Source organism: Plectropomus leopardus, chromosome 4 (genome assembly GCF_026936395.1).
Source record: "Plectropomus leopardus strain MGB_pleo_1.0 chromosome 4, ASM2693639v1, whole genome shotgun sequence".
Lineage (NCBI taxonomy): Eukaryota > Metazoa > Chordata > Actinopteri > Perciformes > Serranidae > Plectropomus > Plectropomus leopardus.
The window spans coordinates 20635432-20652385 of NC_142179.1; the positions used below are offsets into that span (position 1 = coordinate 20635432).

The 16954-nt window shown below is 39.5% G+C and overlaps 1 protein-coding gene across 2 annotated transcripts in view; it reads right to left on the minus strand.

The window, feature by feature from the left end:
• coro1ca (coronin, actin binding protein, 1Ca) overlaps window positions 1–16954 on the minus strand; it is a 44991-nt gene that overhangs the window by 3318 nt on the left and 24719 nt on the right. For both annotated transcript variants that reach the window (XM_088076796.1, XM_042487661.2), the window contains 8 exons: window positions 6643–6765; window positions 4300–4429; window positions 3975–4156; window positions 2879–2998; window positions 1898–2002; window positions 1669–1814; window positions 1380–1437; window positions 40–282 (listed from right to left, as the gene is read on the minus strand). In XM_088076796.1, coding sequence (XP_087932922.1) covers window positions 40–282; window positions 1380–1437; window positions 1669–1814; window positions 1898–2002; window positions 2879–2998; window positions 3975–4156; window positions 4300–4429; window positions 6643–6765 — 1107 coding nt within the window. The remainder of the gene's footprint in view (window positions 1–39; window positions 283–1379; window positions 1438–1668; window positions 1815–1897; window positions 2003–2878; window positions 2999–3974; window positions 4157–4299; window positions 4430–6642; window positions 6766–16954) is intronic.

The window sequence follows — 16954 nt, forward strand, 5'->3', positions numbered from 1 at the left end:
ATTTATCAGACACTCTTCCTAGGAAAAGCAAATACTCACAATCGATGGAGTTGGTGAGGCAGACTTGATGGCAGGGCTTGAGTTCTCTGTGTTCTTGGTCACCTTGATGTCCAAAATGTTCTTTTTGACCACCTTGAATTCGCGGTTCTTGCCTGGGACATAGCCGTTCTTGAGGGAGATAAGGATGGGGTCTCCATTCTTGCCTTCAAACCACTCCTCAGCTTCCAGGGCAGAATCAGGTCCAGATGTGTCTGGGTACAAGTCGTCCTGGAACAGGTCCGACTATAAAGAGAGGACACTGTGAAAAACTCTATAACCACCACGTTATAAGACAAGGCCTCACTCGGCTGCCTGTGATTAAACATGCAGATCAGATTAGATAGATATCTAATCTCTAGATATTTATTTTGAAAATGTAAAACAGACAGACTCAATGAATAGATTCAAATAAGCAACAAGAAATTGCATCGCACATGTTGGAAAAGGAATAGAAGGAAGTACAAACGTATTAATTCCTACCCCTTCTCAGCTAATCAGTTAATTAATTCATGAACTTCATCTCTAACATAAGTACATTTACACACAGACTCACATACATACAAACACGTATCCATAAACTTACAGATATAAATACACATATATGCATAAAACATGTATATATATATCCCACCAATCATACTCGTACAGGCTACACATACATGTATGTTCATATATATTAAACATAATATGTGTGCATATACGTATATGCACCTGCACACAACTAAACACACAATATGCAGTTTATGAACATTAATTACAGTTGTACGTACAACGTGGATGTCATAGTGTGTCATAGACAGGCATGACAGTCATCAAAGTCTCTCCTCATTCTCTTACCTCTGTATAATTATGTTTTTGTACGAGCATGAAGTTTCTATAAGTTAAGCTGAAAACTTGACCACCCTCCCTGTCAAGGAACATTTTTTTGTATATTGCCTGGTAGCAAATTATTTCATCCGTTATACATTATCTGTGCTGTCTGAAATTCTACTAGGTCCATAAACTTCAAGGCATTTGACTTACGGATAGTTAATAATGTACAACTCTATGAACACACTAACACACTGTTTTTAGGACCTTTTTTTGCAGAACTCATAATGAATGTAGGGTGCTCTTGTAAGTATTAACCAATTTTTCCACATTGTAATTCATATAAGGCAATACAAGAGAACAATACAGAACACACAGTGCATTATGACCCAAGATGTGCCTTGCTCTTCCCATGACTGAGATGCTCCTTGCTAGTGTAGCTTGTGCATGTTTTATGTGAGGTTTCCAGACTAGAGAGATTGGAGGGCTGCTAACTGGGTGCAAAGTGGCCATTTAGGACGAGGACTCACCTTTCTGGGCACGGTCATCACGACAGGCTCACACTTCCTTTCATGCAGTTTAAAGAACCTGGCAACATAAAAATCAAAACTATTATCCACAAGTCAATGTCTGAATAAACAACAAAGGTAACAAACAGTGTTTTGTGACAGTTTACTGGGATTAGTGATTATGTCATGATCATGTCCTGCCTCCTAGTGGCAGAGTTAGGAACTCCACGTTAGATCTGATTGCCTAAAATCAAACCTCAAAACAATTCCTGGTGATGAAGATGATGATTAGCCCTCCATCTTAACCTACCTTGCAATTTCGCACTTATTGACATCAAGGCCCCTTTTGGGCATGTAGCCCATGCCCCTCTGGGGCTCCTTGGAGGAGTACGTGTTGAGGTAGTGAACATATGGAGCCTCATCTGTGATTTCAAAGTAACGGATGCTGCTGTCACCCTGTAAAGAAATAAAATAGTGTCTAATTTCTGTATTCAGCTGTGTGGAAATTAAACTATTGGTTGCTCAGGAAGTGAATTTACCTTCCCACAGAGGTAAACGACGTTGGTGTCTGGGTCATAGAAGGGCAATAGCACTCCGTTGCTGGTGTCTATCTCTTGCATAGTCATGGGCTCTTCCATGTTTTTCTAAAAAAAAAACAACAACAAAAAAAAAGGCACAATAAATGATGATAAATTAGTTCTGTGGCGAGACTAACAATACAGAACTGGATCGAGGAGAAGGTCTCCGCCTTCAAACAACAGGAAGAGGTGGTTCCTAGCCTTGATGGTTTTACTTTAAATAGATATGAATGATGCTGATTTCACAGTAATTAAGTTTTGAATAAGGTTTTTTATTTTTAACTTGTTTATACCATTTCAATTAAAGGTCCCATATTATGCTCATATATATGTTGTATTTCTGAGTTTCTATTAAAACATGTTTACATGCTTTAATGCTCAGAAAAACAAATGTTTGCTCTCATACTATCAGCATGAACATACTTCACCCTCTGTCTGACATGCTCAGTTTTTCTATCTTTATAGGCTGTCTCACTGGCATTACATTGTTAGGCAACAGCTTGGGTCCATGTTTATTTTCTGTCAACTGATGTCATTCAGGAAATACAAATACTGTATGTATATACGGTATAGTATAGTTGTGACATCACAAATTCACAGACGGCTCATTTAAGGGCAGAGTTTTTGAATACCCACTGTGTGCATTTCTTTGTGGATTGAGTGTTTTGATTCTTTCACAGTATGTATTTCGCACCTTTATCTGTTTTATTTTTTAAAGAAGACTTGTAAATCTGACTTTTCACAATATGGGTCCTTTAAAAGTTGATTTACATGAAAAGTTCTCTAAATAATCTATAGACTGTAGTGTAAATCAAGTATTGCAAGTTCTTAAGGCAACTCCGCAACCTATATTTCATAATTACAACATAATAATAGTGTGAAATGTATAACTCATAATCACTGAGCTGATCTAGTGCAGTCAGCGTACATGAAGCAGCTTACCGCATTCCAGAGCATGAGCTGTCTCTCACTCATGCGACTGAAACCTGTGGAGAGGATGTTGCCATCAGCCAGGAAAATGGCCCTCATAGGCCGGGCGCCCTCGTGTGCCTTCTCTTTCTCCTGTGAAGTGTAGTCGACAGGTCAACACAACTCCGGTGTATTCAAGTCACTATTTCCTGAGCAGTTTATTATTACAGCCACTTTTACTTTTTTTAGTGTAAGCTCTACTTTTTATTAACTGGCATCACAAAGTATTTTATTCAGCTCAGAATAAATTGTTTTTATTTGTTTGCTTTCAAAAGGTCACTACACACCAGACCAACATCCCACAACTAGTGGCAACAAAAGCCCAGTTTGCGTTGTCGTCATGTTGCTGTGTCTCAGCCGAAAAGTTGCATAGGAGCAAACCAAACCAGCTGCCAACAAGCAAGTATGTTTTGTGTGTGTGTGAGAAGAGATACCCCTCCATACCAGCAGATGGCAGTCATCTGTAATAGTTATTCAAAACAGGAAACTGGAAGACCAACATGCTGCTAATTAGCCAGTTAGCAGGTTAACCATGAGGTTAACAACACAATCTTACATTATATTACAAATTTGTTTTGACCTCACTCTCTCTTAACTTTAGCTGTTTTTTTTTACTTTCCTCCCTTCTTTTCTCCTCTTGTGCGCTGAGCTGAACAGACAATCAGAGTGATTTAATTCACTGACAGGCTCTACAGCTGCTGCTGCCAATTCAACAAAAAAAAAGCCACTGATGGTCGACAAGGGTCAACAGTGCTGGACACACCGCAGCAACGAGGGCTGTGGGCGCTCGCCGTTGGCCCAATGTGGGCAGCCGGCCAATCGTCAGCTTGGTGCGTCACAGCTTACAGGACAGAATTTGCTTCACAGAAATGAACCGAAATCTAGTGATAATTAGGCATCATACTCAAAGAATATTTTTAAGGGAACAAGGTTGCTGAACCCAGGGTATGCAGCTGAAGCAGTCTCCCTACTTGGAACCCCACCTCACAGCAGATTTATATTCACCTCTCATATACAATAGAATATATAAACAAAAGTCACAATAAAGAAATCTATGAAAATTGCTCACAGCAATGATCTCCTCCTTGCGGGGATCTATGACACGGATGGCCTTGTCCTTGCAGGCCGTGCAGATAAGGCTACCATTGCGGTTCCAGCTCACGTTGTAAATGACATCCGGGTGCATGTCGTCCAGGCTGATCATAGCCTCTCCTGTGCCCACGTTCCAGATAATGATCTGGTTGTCGCAACCTGACGACAGAGTGAAGTAAAGGTGAGCAGGACATCCAAGTCACACACAATATTTTGTCTTTAAGACAGCTGTCACCAGGAGATGTTATAGTTTGAATATTTGTGTTGAAAATGAACTTCAGCAAGTTTTCGTAGATTCTTACCTGCACTAAGAAGAACATTGCGTGCTGTTGGGTGCCATGCAACGATGCCAACGCGCTTGGAGTGTCCCTCCAGTACCCCCACCGGCTCAGACAAGTTGGTGACAAGGCCATTCTCAGGGATAAGCCACACCTGTGTGGGACATGAACAAGACAGAGGTCAGCAACAGAAGAGGCTGCTGGAGGGACACTCATTTTTACCTCCTCTTTCACATTAATAGTTTTGTCAAAGATTTTACTGTGAATCAATCAACCCCACCGTACCCACTGCATAACTGCAAATGGTACACCATAAATGGCAGTAACCAAAAGGAACCTGAGGGGGGCAGCAGTGACTAAGCGTTCAGTTGCTACAAACAGTATACAATTCAGTGACAGATGGGATATTCAGTCAAATTTAACAAAGCACAGTTAAGTTTATTACAAACCATAGTACAATACCAATCCTTCTAAAAAAGTGGTATATCAAAAACATAATACCACTGCAAAAAATCAAATGCAGAGTTGTGTAGGAAACAGGGTGTCTACAGGTATCAGACACTTAAATTTAATGCTTTTTAAGACCTTTTCAAGATCCAAATCTAAGACAGATTTTTGGAAAAATCATCCTTTATTTAAGCATTACAGGTAAGTATAAAGGTAAGTAGTGTATATGTGGTATATTTAGGAATATGGTTATTAGACTGAGTGTGGTTAATCTACATTTTGCCAGCGGGTAAGTGCAGAGGTAAAAACACAATATTAGGTTCAGAGGTTTAATTTTTTTAGCATCAGGCCTTATACACAGAAGAGCTTAATTCACGTTAAACAAAAGAAATTTATAGATGGAAAAATAAAGTTAGATAAAATGTGCCATTTAAGACGTCACAAATAAAGTTAAGACTAAAGACTTTTTATACTTTTTGTTACCTACCTAATATTTTTCAAACATATCAGATTCAAACTATGTTAAAACATCATTTCAGTTAACTAGTATACATAAAGGGAGGGCCGTAATGCAGGGAGAAAATTAAGAAACTTGTGTGAAGGTACACAAAACATTACACACACAAATATGTGACCGCTACAGAAAATTTGCAGTTATGTCACATTACATGGGCAGGGCATTCTGTGAAAACACTAAGTATTTGTGGAAATGTTGTCTTTTTCGGTGAAAAATGTTGCCTGTATGTCTCTCGCATAAACTGTCACCTGCATATTCTATTGCATTACATCTTGTCCTGCCAAGCCATGTCTAAACTTTGAGTGGAGCATTCCTTTTTTCATTTTTGTAGCATTTTTTTCCATTTATTCAACCACCTTTCCTCACATGCTAATATTTGCTTGTTTATTATGTACTAGGGTTCAAACAGTATGATATTTTTTCAGTTAGAAGGACCCTTAAAGGAATGAAAACAGAAGTTTAGTTTTTGTTGAACAAATATTTTATAACTATAATTAAGACTTTAAAACTGTTTGAATGGAAGTATGTGTAAAAAATCTCCCTTTTGAAAACAACTAAAACAAATGGTGAGATTTTCCTTACGCTTTTTTTCCATATCATAGATGAGCAAATGTACAAGGTATGATAATTGTCAACTTTAGTATCACGGTATACCTTAAAACCAGTATATTACGGCAACCCCAGTATGTAAAGAGTTCTGTATGCTCTCATTTTAACAGCAGCACTGGTTAACATGCAGCAAGCTGCACTGATGTCCACTATGCACTTTATGTGATGTGACAATTATTATTATTATTTTTTTAATTGCAAAAAATATAGAAAAAGTCAAGGTTCATATCTCTACCAGTCAGCAGTTATACCGCCCTCTTCTACCTAATCTAAACTAAACATCACTGAGAGTCCGTTTCGGCTGTGAACTTTCCCTCTAAAGATCAAATGCTATGAATAGAGGAACCATTGATGATTCTTCTCTTCATTACACAGCTAATACTTCTGCAAACATGAACTAAATATGGCATTGATTCAGAGTAGGTTTAACAGGAAGTCAGGACTTTCAGGTGAGGAAGTGGTGGCTGCAAACATAAACAGGCTGCACCCTTATCTCAGCCCTTCATGGCCCAAATAAGGACATATGGAGGAAAGCACAACTACAGTCTCAAAAAAGTCGGTGACCTCAGCTCAATAAACAGCTAAATCATTCCCCAGCTCTGATTCCTGCAACACATATTTGAGTCTAATCTAATCCAGAGGGTGAGGTCTGCACCCATCCCAGAGTTACAACAGCCCGGCCTTTCGCAATAAAAGCAAGTAGTCTCTTGTCACTTATCAGCTCAAGAATGTGTGTTGCATTTTCCCCAATTTAGAGGTCTGAGTTCAGGTGTAAAGGGTGCGGCAGACCTTACCATCACTGTGCAGTCCTCGGAGCCGCTGGCGATGACCTGATCATTGTGGGGGCACCACTCAATGTCTAACACGGGGCCTGTGTGACCACACACTGTGGGGTAGGATTTGTCAATGCGTCCACACTGTAAAGACAAAGATAAACAACAAAGAGTAATGAGATTAGTCTTAGTCTGGTCCTGCTCAGAGAACATTGTCCATGCTGGAAGAGTGAGCATGTTTTCAAACAGGACAATTACAGTTTAATCCTAAATCCCACCTGAGAAATTAAGCTCACACACACACACACACACATACACGCGGGCAAGCAACATCTAAGAGAAGGCAGTTTAACAGATTCACTCCACAGAGAAAATGAAGTTACATGCTAGTGACACAGCCTGAGCAGAGAACTGGAGTCGAGGGAAGAACTCACTGCACGTCGATCAACATACATTTAATTTTAAGTGCTTTTTTTTTTTTGTAACAATTTTAACAAAACAAAACAACAGAAATACAAAATAAGTGAAGATTGTTCAGGTGAGATTAAGAACCCCTTTGGGGCTTATGAGAAATCTTACCTCAATAAGGATAATAAATACAAATGTCACATACTCAAGAAAAGTAAACAAGCAAAGTCAATAAACAAACATAAATAAATAAACATAAATCAACCAAGAATAATTTAAGAAGTAAAATAATGAATTAATGAAGTGATGTGAAAGTGTATTTAAAGAAACCATAACCAAACTGATGTACCAATGTAGTTCAAAATGTTAAAAAAAAACAAAAAAAGAAATCATGCTGGAAATGAGTTTCGGATAATTACATTACCCAACATGACACATTTTTACCCACATTTACCTCCTGTTGGGTGAGAGCGCCATATGAATAACAGCAACTGTGTGGAGTCGTAAAGTTCTTAAAATGTGGGGAAATCCTTGTCCCACATAAACTCCTGCCAAGTGCTGTAGACTAGATTTTTAAGTTTTTCTTTTTTAGTTTTCTAACATGACCCAACAAACTGAACTGCCTTAAGCGAGAGAATCACCAGCTTTAGTTTGTAACTCCATCACTCAGCCAACAAAGAAGCTAGGGTTTTATTGGTGCTACAAAAAAAAGCAAACTAAGATTAGTTTGAGCCCCTGTTGGACCACCCATAGTAATTAAGAAAGTTATTAGTGGTGATGTCATTATACAGTAGACGCATGCCAACAGATGCTTAGTTTTCCACAGCAACTCCTTACTTTCAAATGTTAACCCTGTATCAAACTGTGTCCTTTATATAACCTGCTTATGCAACCAATGGACTGGATGGCTACAAATGAATTTCACACACACACTGGACACAAACACACACATATGCATGCACACAAGCAGCTTTCAGTTATGCTGTGCGTCCTCCTCTATCCTCCCAAAATCCACCTGCAGCTGGATTTGACCTCTGAATCCCACGAGCCTGGAGAACTAGTTGCTGTATCTATATGCTGAGGTGACTTAACAAACCCACGCTGTGGTGGATGGGTGTCTGGGACACACCCTAGTCTGTGTTGACTTCAAGTACCACCGCGGGGCCGGAGAGATGATGTCACTGACTGTGGAAAGAGTGCTGCTGCTGCAGCCCTATTTAAAGCACGATGGCTTTCCTAATATAAAAAAAGGAATCACTCATTGCCCACAGCTATTCTGCCATGCAGCAATAATGGCTCGAGAAGAGCTACTAAATCTAAGAATTGTATATTCAGTAATGAGTAAGAAGTACAGCCAAAGCTAAACTGAAACCTCATGAGAACATAACTCTAAGCCATTACTTATATATATATATATATATCTAAACAACAGATGTCCACATGCACACTTTATGCCCAAGGGATTTACACTGACAAACACAAACACACTTGAAGTTCACACAAACAACGTGGCTACTTTTGACCAAAAAGAAGCACTGCATTTGATATGAGTTTTTACAGTGTGTGCAACAGCCATTTTCACCACCTCCAATCCACAGCTACCTGCAACGGCATGTCATGTAAATGTTTGCTTTTCTTTTGTGGCCTCTGGGACCCGTTTTTGTCCACGTCTTGTTTTAACGGTACTTCTGACTTGTGTCTGTTCCCACTGCAGCTTAGCTTCTCCACCTGCTGTGGACATCACACAAACTAATTCTTCAGCACCACTGAGTGTAGCACTTACTTGCAGCACTATTTTCAACAGCAGTTTAACAATAAGCCAAATCTTATTCAATTTGCCAAACAGCAATGAGCTAAACTACTCAGACCTGTATGTCACTTATATCAGTAAAAACTGGTCATTAAAGGCAGGGCTAAAGGTGTGAGTAAAGTGACAGGCAGAGTTCAGAGGAGACCGAGCTCACCCCAAATTGTACATTATGGCTTTTGTAGCCAAATGATTACATGTGACTTGAAGCTTTTTAAAGAAGGGGACTGTCACAGAGATGAATATAGAAAGAGGTAAAAATTGGCCTTTTAGCCTCCAAGTCAGGGTCCACCAAGTGCTAAAAGCACATAGATATCTTGTTTGACGAGTAAACCTCAGAAGGCTATCTGCCACAGTGGCGGGTAAATGTTTGTACTTAAACAGTCATATGATTAAACTATGCCGAGAGTCTCTGTGCGTGTTGTGTGTGTGTGTGAGAGTGTGTGTGTGTATGTCAAACATACACCCACACATATGCACCCACATGCACACCCCTCTGCTTGTAAGGCGAAACCTGACCATCTTGCGTGTTTCTAGTTTTGCAGCATTGTTTCACTGTTTACTGTACGTGACATCAGCGCATCCGTTAAACTATTACTTGCCACCAGTTTGCTGTAACCTAGCGTTGTGTGTATACTTAAGGCTGTGAAATAATAACGCAAAGGAGCCGTGTTTGAACTAAGACAGCAAACTCTTTACGTTCTTCCTCATTGTCATCAGCAGCGCATATGCTCCCATTTCGTCCGTTCTTACCTTTCGCAATAGGAGCATCAATTAAATGCGCTGAAACAAATGTAGGCCTGTATGTGAAGCAATGAAGGCAATTCATATTTGGCCGGTTAAAAAAAAAAAAAGCTTGACCTGTGGATTTTTTCATCTACCAGTCACCTTAGCCGCTGAGTCAAAGGGTTCATTTCGGGCCACTGCTCCTAGTGCCATTCACGGTCTGAAGTACACTATGACTATGTTCAGAATGTAAAAAGAGCAGAAAATAAACAAAGAATCATATCCAGTTCGGAAGCTAACAGGCCCTATTCACATCAAATGTTCAATTGTGTTACAAAACAGTAAGAAACAAAAACCTAGAGGCAAACAGAGGATGGTGGTTTGGGCCTTGGAGGAACAGTTTAGTCCCAGATATGAGTGTCATGTTGCTCAGGCATTCTTTCTCTTAGACATTTCCCTGTCTCTGATGCAGAAGATTAAGAAGCCTGCTGCTGTTACAATGTACATCCACAGTGGTGTGGCTGATATCACCAAGTGACATGATTCATATCTCAGATGTCTGTTCATATTCAGTGAGACTGAACAGATGTTTTCTGGGTCAGCACAGTCCTACTATGGCTGGACGTCTATACAAATCACAGGAAGTGACTATGTACTCTATGAAAATGTTGGGCCTGCACCATGCAGTCACCTGACTGCCACAAAGTTGGGCTGTGACACATACTCCGACTGCAAGTTTAGAGATCAAAGTCCAGTGTGTGTGAGAGAATGGACTCTGCGTGTGTGTGTGTGCAGTATGTGAAAATCACAAGATCTTGTCTAACCCTCACCCTGACTGCTGAACACACCCTGAAATCTACCCTGAAGCCGAGTGAAAAGAAAGCAGACTTTGACACTGCTGTCAATAGGCATCCTTGAACCACCATCCGGTATCAGATAACATTCCCATTAAATATGAGACTGGTGCCTCTGCAGCTGAGTCTACTCTAAAATTTCATGTAGTTGATCACACAACATTAACTATTGGCATTATGAAGTAAGCATGTTATCTGTGCATACTAACTTCATGTCATACAGTAGAGATGTGCTTTTTCTTCACATGATTTCCTGCAGACAGTAGAAACAGGATGTAAAGCAGGAAGACTACAGACTGATGACCAGGTGTAGCAGCAGGAGCAGCATAAACAAGTCTGACAAAGAGCAAACCAATTGCTGGGATAACACAAGCTTTCACTTCAAAGGTTCTGCTTTATGTCTTTAATGATGCTGCAGTATTTAGTCAGTCAGTCAGTCATTTTCTGTAACCGCTTGTCCTCGTAAGGGTCGCGGGGGGGCTGGAGCCAATCCCAGCTGCCATCGGGCGGAAGGCGGGGCACACCCTGGACAGCTCGCCAGACCATCGCAGGGCCGACACACATATAGACGAACAACCATACACACTGCTGCAGTATTTACTTCACAATATTTTCACTGCACTGTACAGATCAAAATGTTATGGATCATGTTCAGTCTAGTTAAAAAATGTGCTTACCCACAAAAACTGGCATTCACTCAGAATATTAACAGTGTCTAACCAGTTCTTTCATGCCAAACCGTCTATGCCATTTCAACATGCATTGGTGCTGTGCTACTGTGGTGGTGTCTGTACACTACTCTAACACAGATGGATAAATGTGATACCTCGCATCAACACTTAATAAAACATTCTGGTTTTTTGTTTACTTGAAGGCTATAATGCTTTAAACTGACCTACACAACAGTGCCGGACAATTGCAACAGATCCTCTGATTTATGTCTAAGAGAAGAAGGGAATAGCCTGTGACCAAGGCTTGTTGGTGTATTATCACTATTTACAACAAATTCACAGTAAAACGTATTTATCTGAACCTCTGAACTGACTGTCCTCAAACCATTTGGTGTATTAAGATGTTGATTACTAATAAAGGGCTGGTTTAATGTTGCTTGCTCATTGATGCAATTAGGAATATGTAAACAGAACATTTATGTATGATAAGCATACATTCATGTTTTATGTCTGTCCTTGCAGAAGCTTGGTAAACAGAGTCCACAAAGATTAAGACCACCTACGGGAGTGATCCACATTAGGACCTCAACAATCAGAGAGACTTTGAACTCCAGTTCAGACAAGCTGCAAAGATTTCTACATGACCTCTTACATTAGTCTCCATATTCAACAATTCTACATCAACACTTTATAGTCATAAGCGCAAACTAAAAGAAAGTAATCTGCGTACACTAAGAGAGAATTCTATACATGATGAATTATAGCTGATACTGGTGACTTGCAGCAATGAACCATGAAGCCCCAGTGACACTTGAGCTAAGCTCTGGAGCTCGACCTCCTGATCAACCCAAGCAGGGCAGAGGAGACCGACAGTTCGACCAGAGAGCCAGACGTTCTTCACATTCCACACCTCGGCCCTAGGCAGCTCTGGTATGGGTATGACTAATGAGAGCGAGGGGGCTACTAGGGTGTCAGATATAGCACCCTTTGAGGCGTTAATGGTAGTTGTGTATGATATACACAATTAGGAATTGCGGGGTCTGAAGAGCAAACAAGTGGATCATGCCTTGAGCCAGAATGAAAATCTGATAACACGACATTCAGTGCAGGAACGCAGTTTACGTGGAGTTGGATTAATGTAAGTGTTTGCACTGACAATTAACAGTTTAACTGAAAACAACAACCAAAGCTGTACACAAGGTAGCTGAAACCCCACTGCAGCGAGATAACCTGGGTGAAACTCTGCAGGTAAGTTAACCTGTAGCAACTTGTTGCATTCCCTCCTCTGTCCCTCTGAGAAAGCAGAGCTTCAGGCAAATTTGCAAGTCTGTAGTCGTCTTAAGAAGAGGCATTTAAACTCAAACACTCACCAGAATCTTAACCACAAGCATAATGAGATGTCACTCAGATGTATCACCAGTATCTGCCTCTCCTTGCGGCTAGGTCACACACTAGATACACCATCATAACTGCTGGTGGCAGTGTGGAGCTCAAAGACGGTTCAAATTTTACTATAGTATAAACAGATCAATGTCTGCAGCTTTTGGTGTTCCCAAAAATGAGACTAGTTAGGAGCTGGAAAAAATATATTAAACACATCTTGACAGTCTCTTTCACACCAATTCAAGCACGTGTTAGACAGTAAAAAGCGCTTTGAGTGGTCGAAAAGACTAGAAAAGCGCTATACAAGTACAGGTCCATTTACCATTCACCCTTTCAGACTAAAGGAAAATTGTGAAATAAAGAAAGTGACAGCACAAGAGAAGTGTCACCAAACTAAAATGAAACCTAATTTGATATTTTATGTAATATGAATCTATGTAATCTTGTGGTTTAGCTGTGAAGTGTGAGGAACGACATCTGAAAAGTGATGACCAGGGATTAGCTTGTAACAGGAGCCTCATATGCAGTTAAATGCAGGTTGAATGTGTTCACTAGAGTGTGTCAAATGAGTTCCCAACATCAGAGGTCTATTATACCAAAAGAAATCGGACAGCAATCCTTGCAACTGGATTTAAAGGGGGTTGAAAAAAAAAAATAACAATGCCACTTGAAAGAAACTTCCACTCATTTAGACAGTTTACAACAGCATTGTTTCTCAGTATCTTGGTGTTATTAAATAGTAGTTCTATTAAACCATAATCTACAAACATGAACACCAACAAGAAATTTGTGTTTCCTACCTCTAGCAATTTGAGCCAAAACAGAAAATTTCAGCATCATCTTGTCCTACAGTTATTTGGTAACAAATACTTGTTTGTAAGCATATGTTTCGTTATCTTAAGAGCAATATAAAACTGACAAAAGGTTTTGAGTAGGCCTACTTCTTCTATAGCCGACAACATTCTCAGTTAGAGAAAGACTGAAAATAAGGGAATGTGCCTTTGGCCCCAAGCCCCCAAATCATTGCATGTGCCCCTGGTAATAATAATGAGAGGTCAGCGCGAGCGGCTGGATGAGACATGGAGCGATGCATTCTGGTGTTTCTAAATGATTCCATCCAAAGTCTGACTAAACCTGAAACAAGAAGAGGTCTTCAAAAGTCACTTTCCACCACTGAATGTTTGTCTCTTTGTTCATTCAGACACTTTAGTGCTGTGAGGAGAAGCTCTGTCTGCTTGTCTCATACATGAAATGCGTCATCATATGATTTTTGCTGGCAAATGAGTAGGAGGTACATTACAGAGATGGATAAATGTTAGACTATGCACAAACACTTAATGAAAAATTGTGGCTTTACATTTACTTGGATGCTATTGTGCTTTAAACTGGCATACACAACAGTGCTGGAAAGCTGCAATAGGTCTTCATATTTATATGTAAGACATGTAGGGATAAGAATGTTACCTGGGTGTGTTGGTGTATTATCACTGTTTCAATTTGTCTACTTGAGGAGATTGTTTCAGTTTGGTAATTGGACTTCAGGTTTGCAAGAACATGATGCTGACAGATAAACAGTTACATAGGACTGTCAATTACATCACACTTTCACAACACTGCTAAAAAAATGGGCCCCAACAGACTAAACCAGCCAAGCAAGAAAATCATCTCCAAGGCAACCAGCCTACAGGTATAGAAAGCATCCACAACAAGACTTGCAACATAGAAGTGAAAATGTCCATAACTAGATGTAAAATCAACTGTATCAGTGCAAAAAAAAAACAAAAAAAAAACAAAACAAAAACAACAAAACCACCCACACCAACAGCAAGGAGCTAAACTCAGCAGTCGAATACCTAACATGTCCATAACTACACTACAGACATTTGTATCCTTCGAGAGGAATGTCTGATGCCTAGAAAACAACCAGTTGCATAGCAACAAGTACAAATGCAGAAATGACCATGAATCACACAGTGATAGATACAAAGCTCAACACTGAAAGCCCAAAAAATGGATGAAAAACATCCCTCAAGGCAGTAGAGGACATTCTTTTCATTCACAGAGGCCTGCACACTTCCTTTCCTTGCAGCTCAACATGTGATTCACACATGCACAGCACTAAAGGGTCTGCATGCAGTCCGGCGCTGCTCAGAGCTCCATGGAAATTTCCACTTTTTCACGTCACTAAGCCTGTATGATAGGGCAGGAACAATAATAAGCTTTATTTGTAAAGCACCTTTCATACATAAAATGCAGCTCAAAGTGCTTTACATACAAGATGTAAAACCTGACAATTCATGAGAAATGTGTATGTAAATACATATATAATCTATGACCAAACACATAAAAACAGCATTTATATATAGACACCCACATATGCACAAATAAAATAAGATTAAAAAAAAAAATTAAAAATCATTATACAACACATGTATACCATAGCTCAGGCAGTGGGTTGCAGAACAGGTCAGCGGTGGGAAATAAATAAAAGAAATAAAATGTAGAAATATAAAAGATATATTAAACAAGAAGAGTAAAATTATAAAAGCGCATTTAAAGCATAAAACACAACAGAGTGCAACACATCTCAGACTGAAACCTGAGCTAAAGAGATAAAGTAGACATACCTGTACAGATATGTACTACAGATAGACTGTAGTGCTGCGTATTTCTGCTACATGGCTAGTGAAACATCATAAGATTAATTAGAGATAGCATCTAAGACACGTCCACTATTTACTACTACTATACTGGTTGTTTTGTTGCCAGTTAGGAAGTATTTGGAGCAGCTGAAATTTTAAGCCACATCTGGTATTAGTATCCATGTGCTTCTACAACACAAGATATTTGCTAACAGGCCACTGAACAGCACCGGCTGGTGGTTGCTGATGAATGATGACACAGAATCAGTGTTTCCAGTATGTCTGCGGCCGTAGTGATTAGGTCCACGCAAGTGCTTTTAAAAAAATCTATGACAAGACATCTTATGAATATAACAAGGGTCATTTACTTCTGTCACATGCTGTGATGCAGTCCAGTACCTGTGGCCCAAAAAAAAAAAATCAACTGGAAAATGAGAATCTATGAATGAAAATAATTTTTTAGAAATAACTTAGAACATATGAAATGCAGCCCAGCTATAAAGATTTTGTGTGCCAGTTGAATGAATTTGTGTGCAACCACAACTAGTTTGTGAATTAACTGCTCTTGCAGTAGATTTTAAATGCATAAAATGAAAAAATGGCACTGTATACACTATCAGCTACTATTAAGAAGTATTACAGTTTTGCTCTAAGCTCTGCAGTAAAAAAGAAAGTCTGCTTTATTTCTTTCTCATAGCTCTGTATTAATGGATTATAAACATTATTCAGTTATTTGGCAGTCATCCCAATTATCACATTAAAATAATTATTCTAATATGGCACTTGGATACAGCGAGCGACTCTGTGACAGAGACAACATCTGACTCTAACCCAGTTCTCTCATCTTGGCCGCTCTTCATATTTCGGCCTATCCCAGAATTCACATGTGTGCCGACACTGCATGAGGCAGCCAATGGCAAGGCAGGGAGGAAATGGTCTTGGAAGGCTGTCAGGCAGGGAGCAGTGAATGACCATATATGGTAAAATCTGCAGTCAGCAGGACTGAGCGGCAGAGGCGGCAAAGGCAGAGGCAACAGAGCAGTATAGAGGTCTTAGAACACAAACTGACCAAAGTATGGGGAAAGACCTTGGATATCATGCACACCCTTTGTATTTTTGTGAGCAGAGACAGAGCGTAGATCAGTTAGCAGCCAAACTGGTATATGAGAGACAGATCAGAAATAATGTGTCACTGTGCACACACCCAGGGATTACTAACAGCAAAGGTTGAGCACTGGATGAATGGTGCATTGAGGGATTGAATCCAAATCAAACACACACACTCCACATCTGATCATCCTTTCTGTACAGAGGCAGTGTTTGAAGCACTAACATGGAACATGCCTTCTACATTAAGCAATGCACTATGTGCTGTTGAGGCTCTAGTTAAGGGTAAATCTTAAAAAAGAACTGGACAAAAGAGGAAATGAAAGATGCTAACAATTAAAGTGACTAAAATGCAGTGTGCATGGAAAATAAAGATGCTTATGGCTACATCAGGACAGACAGCATGGATTTTTAATCCTCTGATACCTGGAAGGACATCAGTTTTACTTGTGCTACATTCAGACGCATTTCACAAGTATTTAAACATTTGAAACCTGAGCAAAAACATTATATTTTCTTAAAAATATGCGATAAGCAATGGGCAATTTGCAAGAAACAGGTAAAAGGTGACAAGAAAAAAAACCTGAAAATTAATGTTTAAAAAAAGGAGAGACAGAGGGACATAGAGAGAAATAATCGAGAATTCTATAAGAAACAAATAGAGAAAATGTCCACAAACTATATTTATGATTATTAGAATAATATAATCATTTATCCAATATATTTTATAGAATA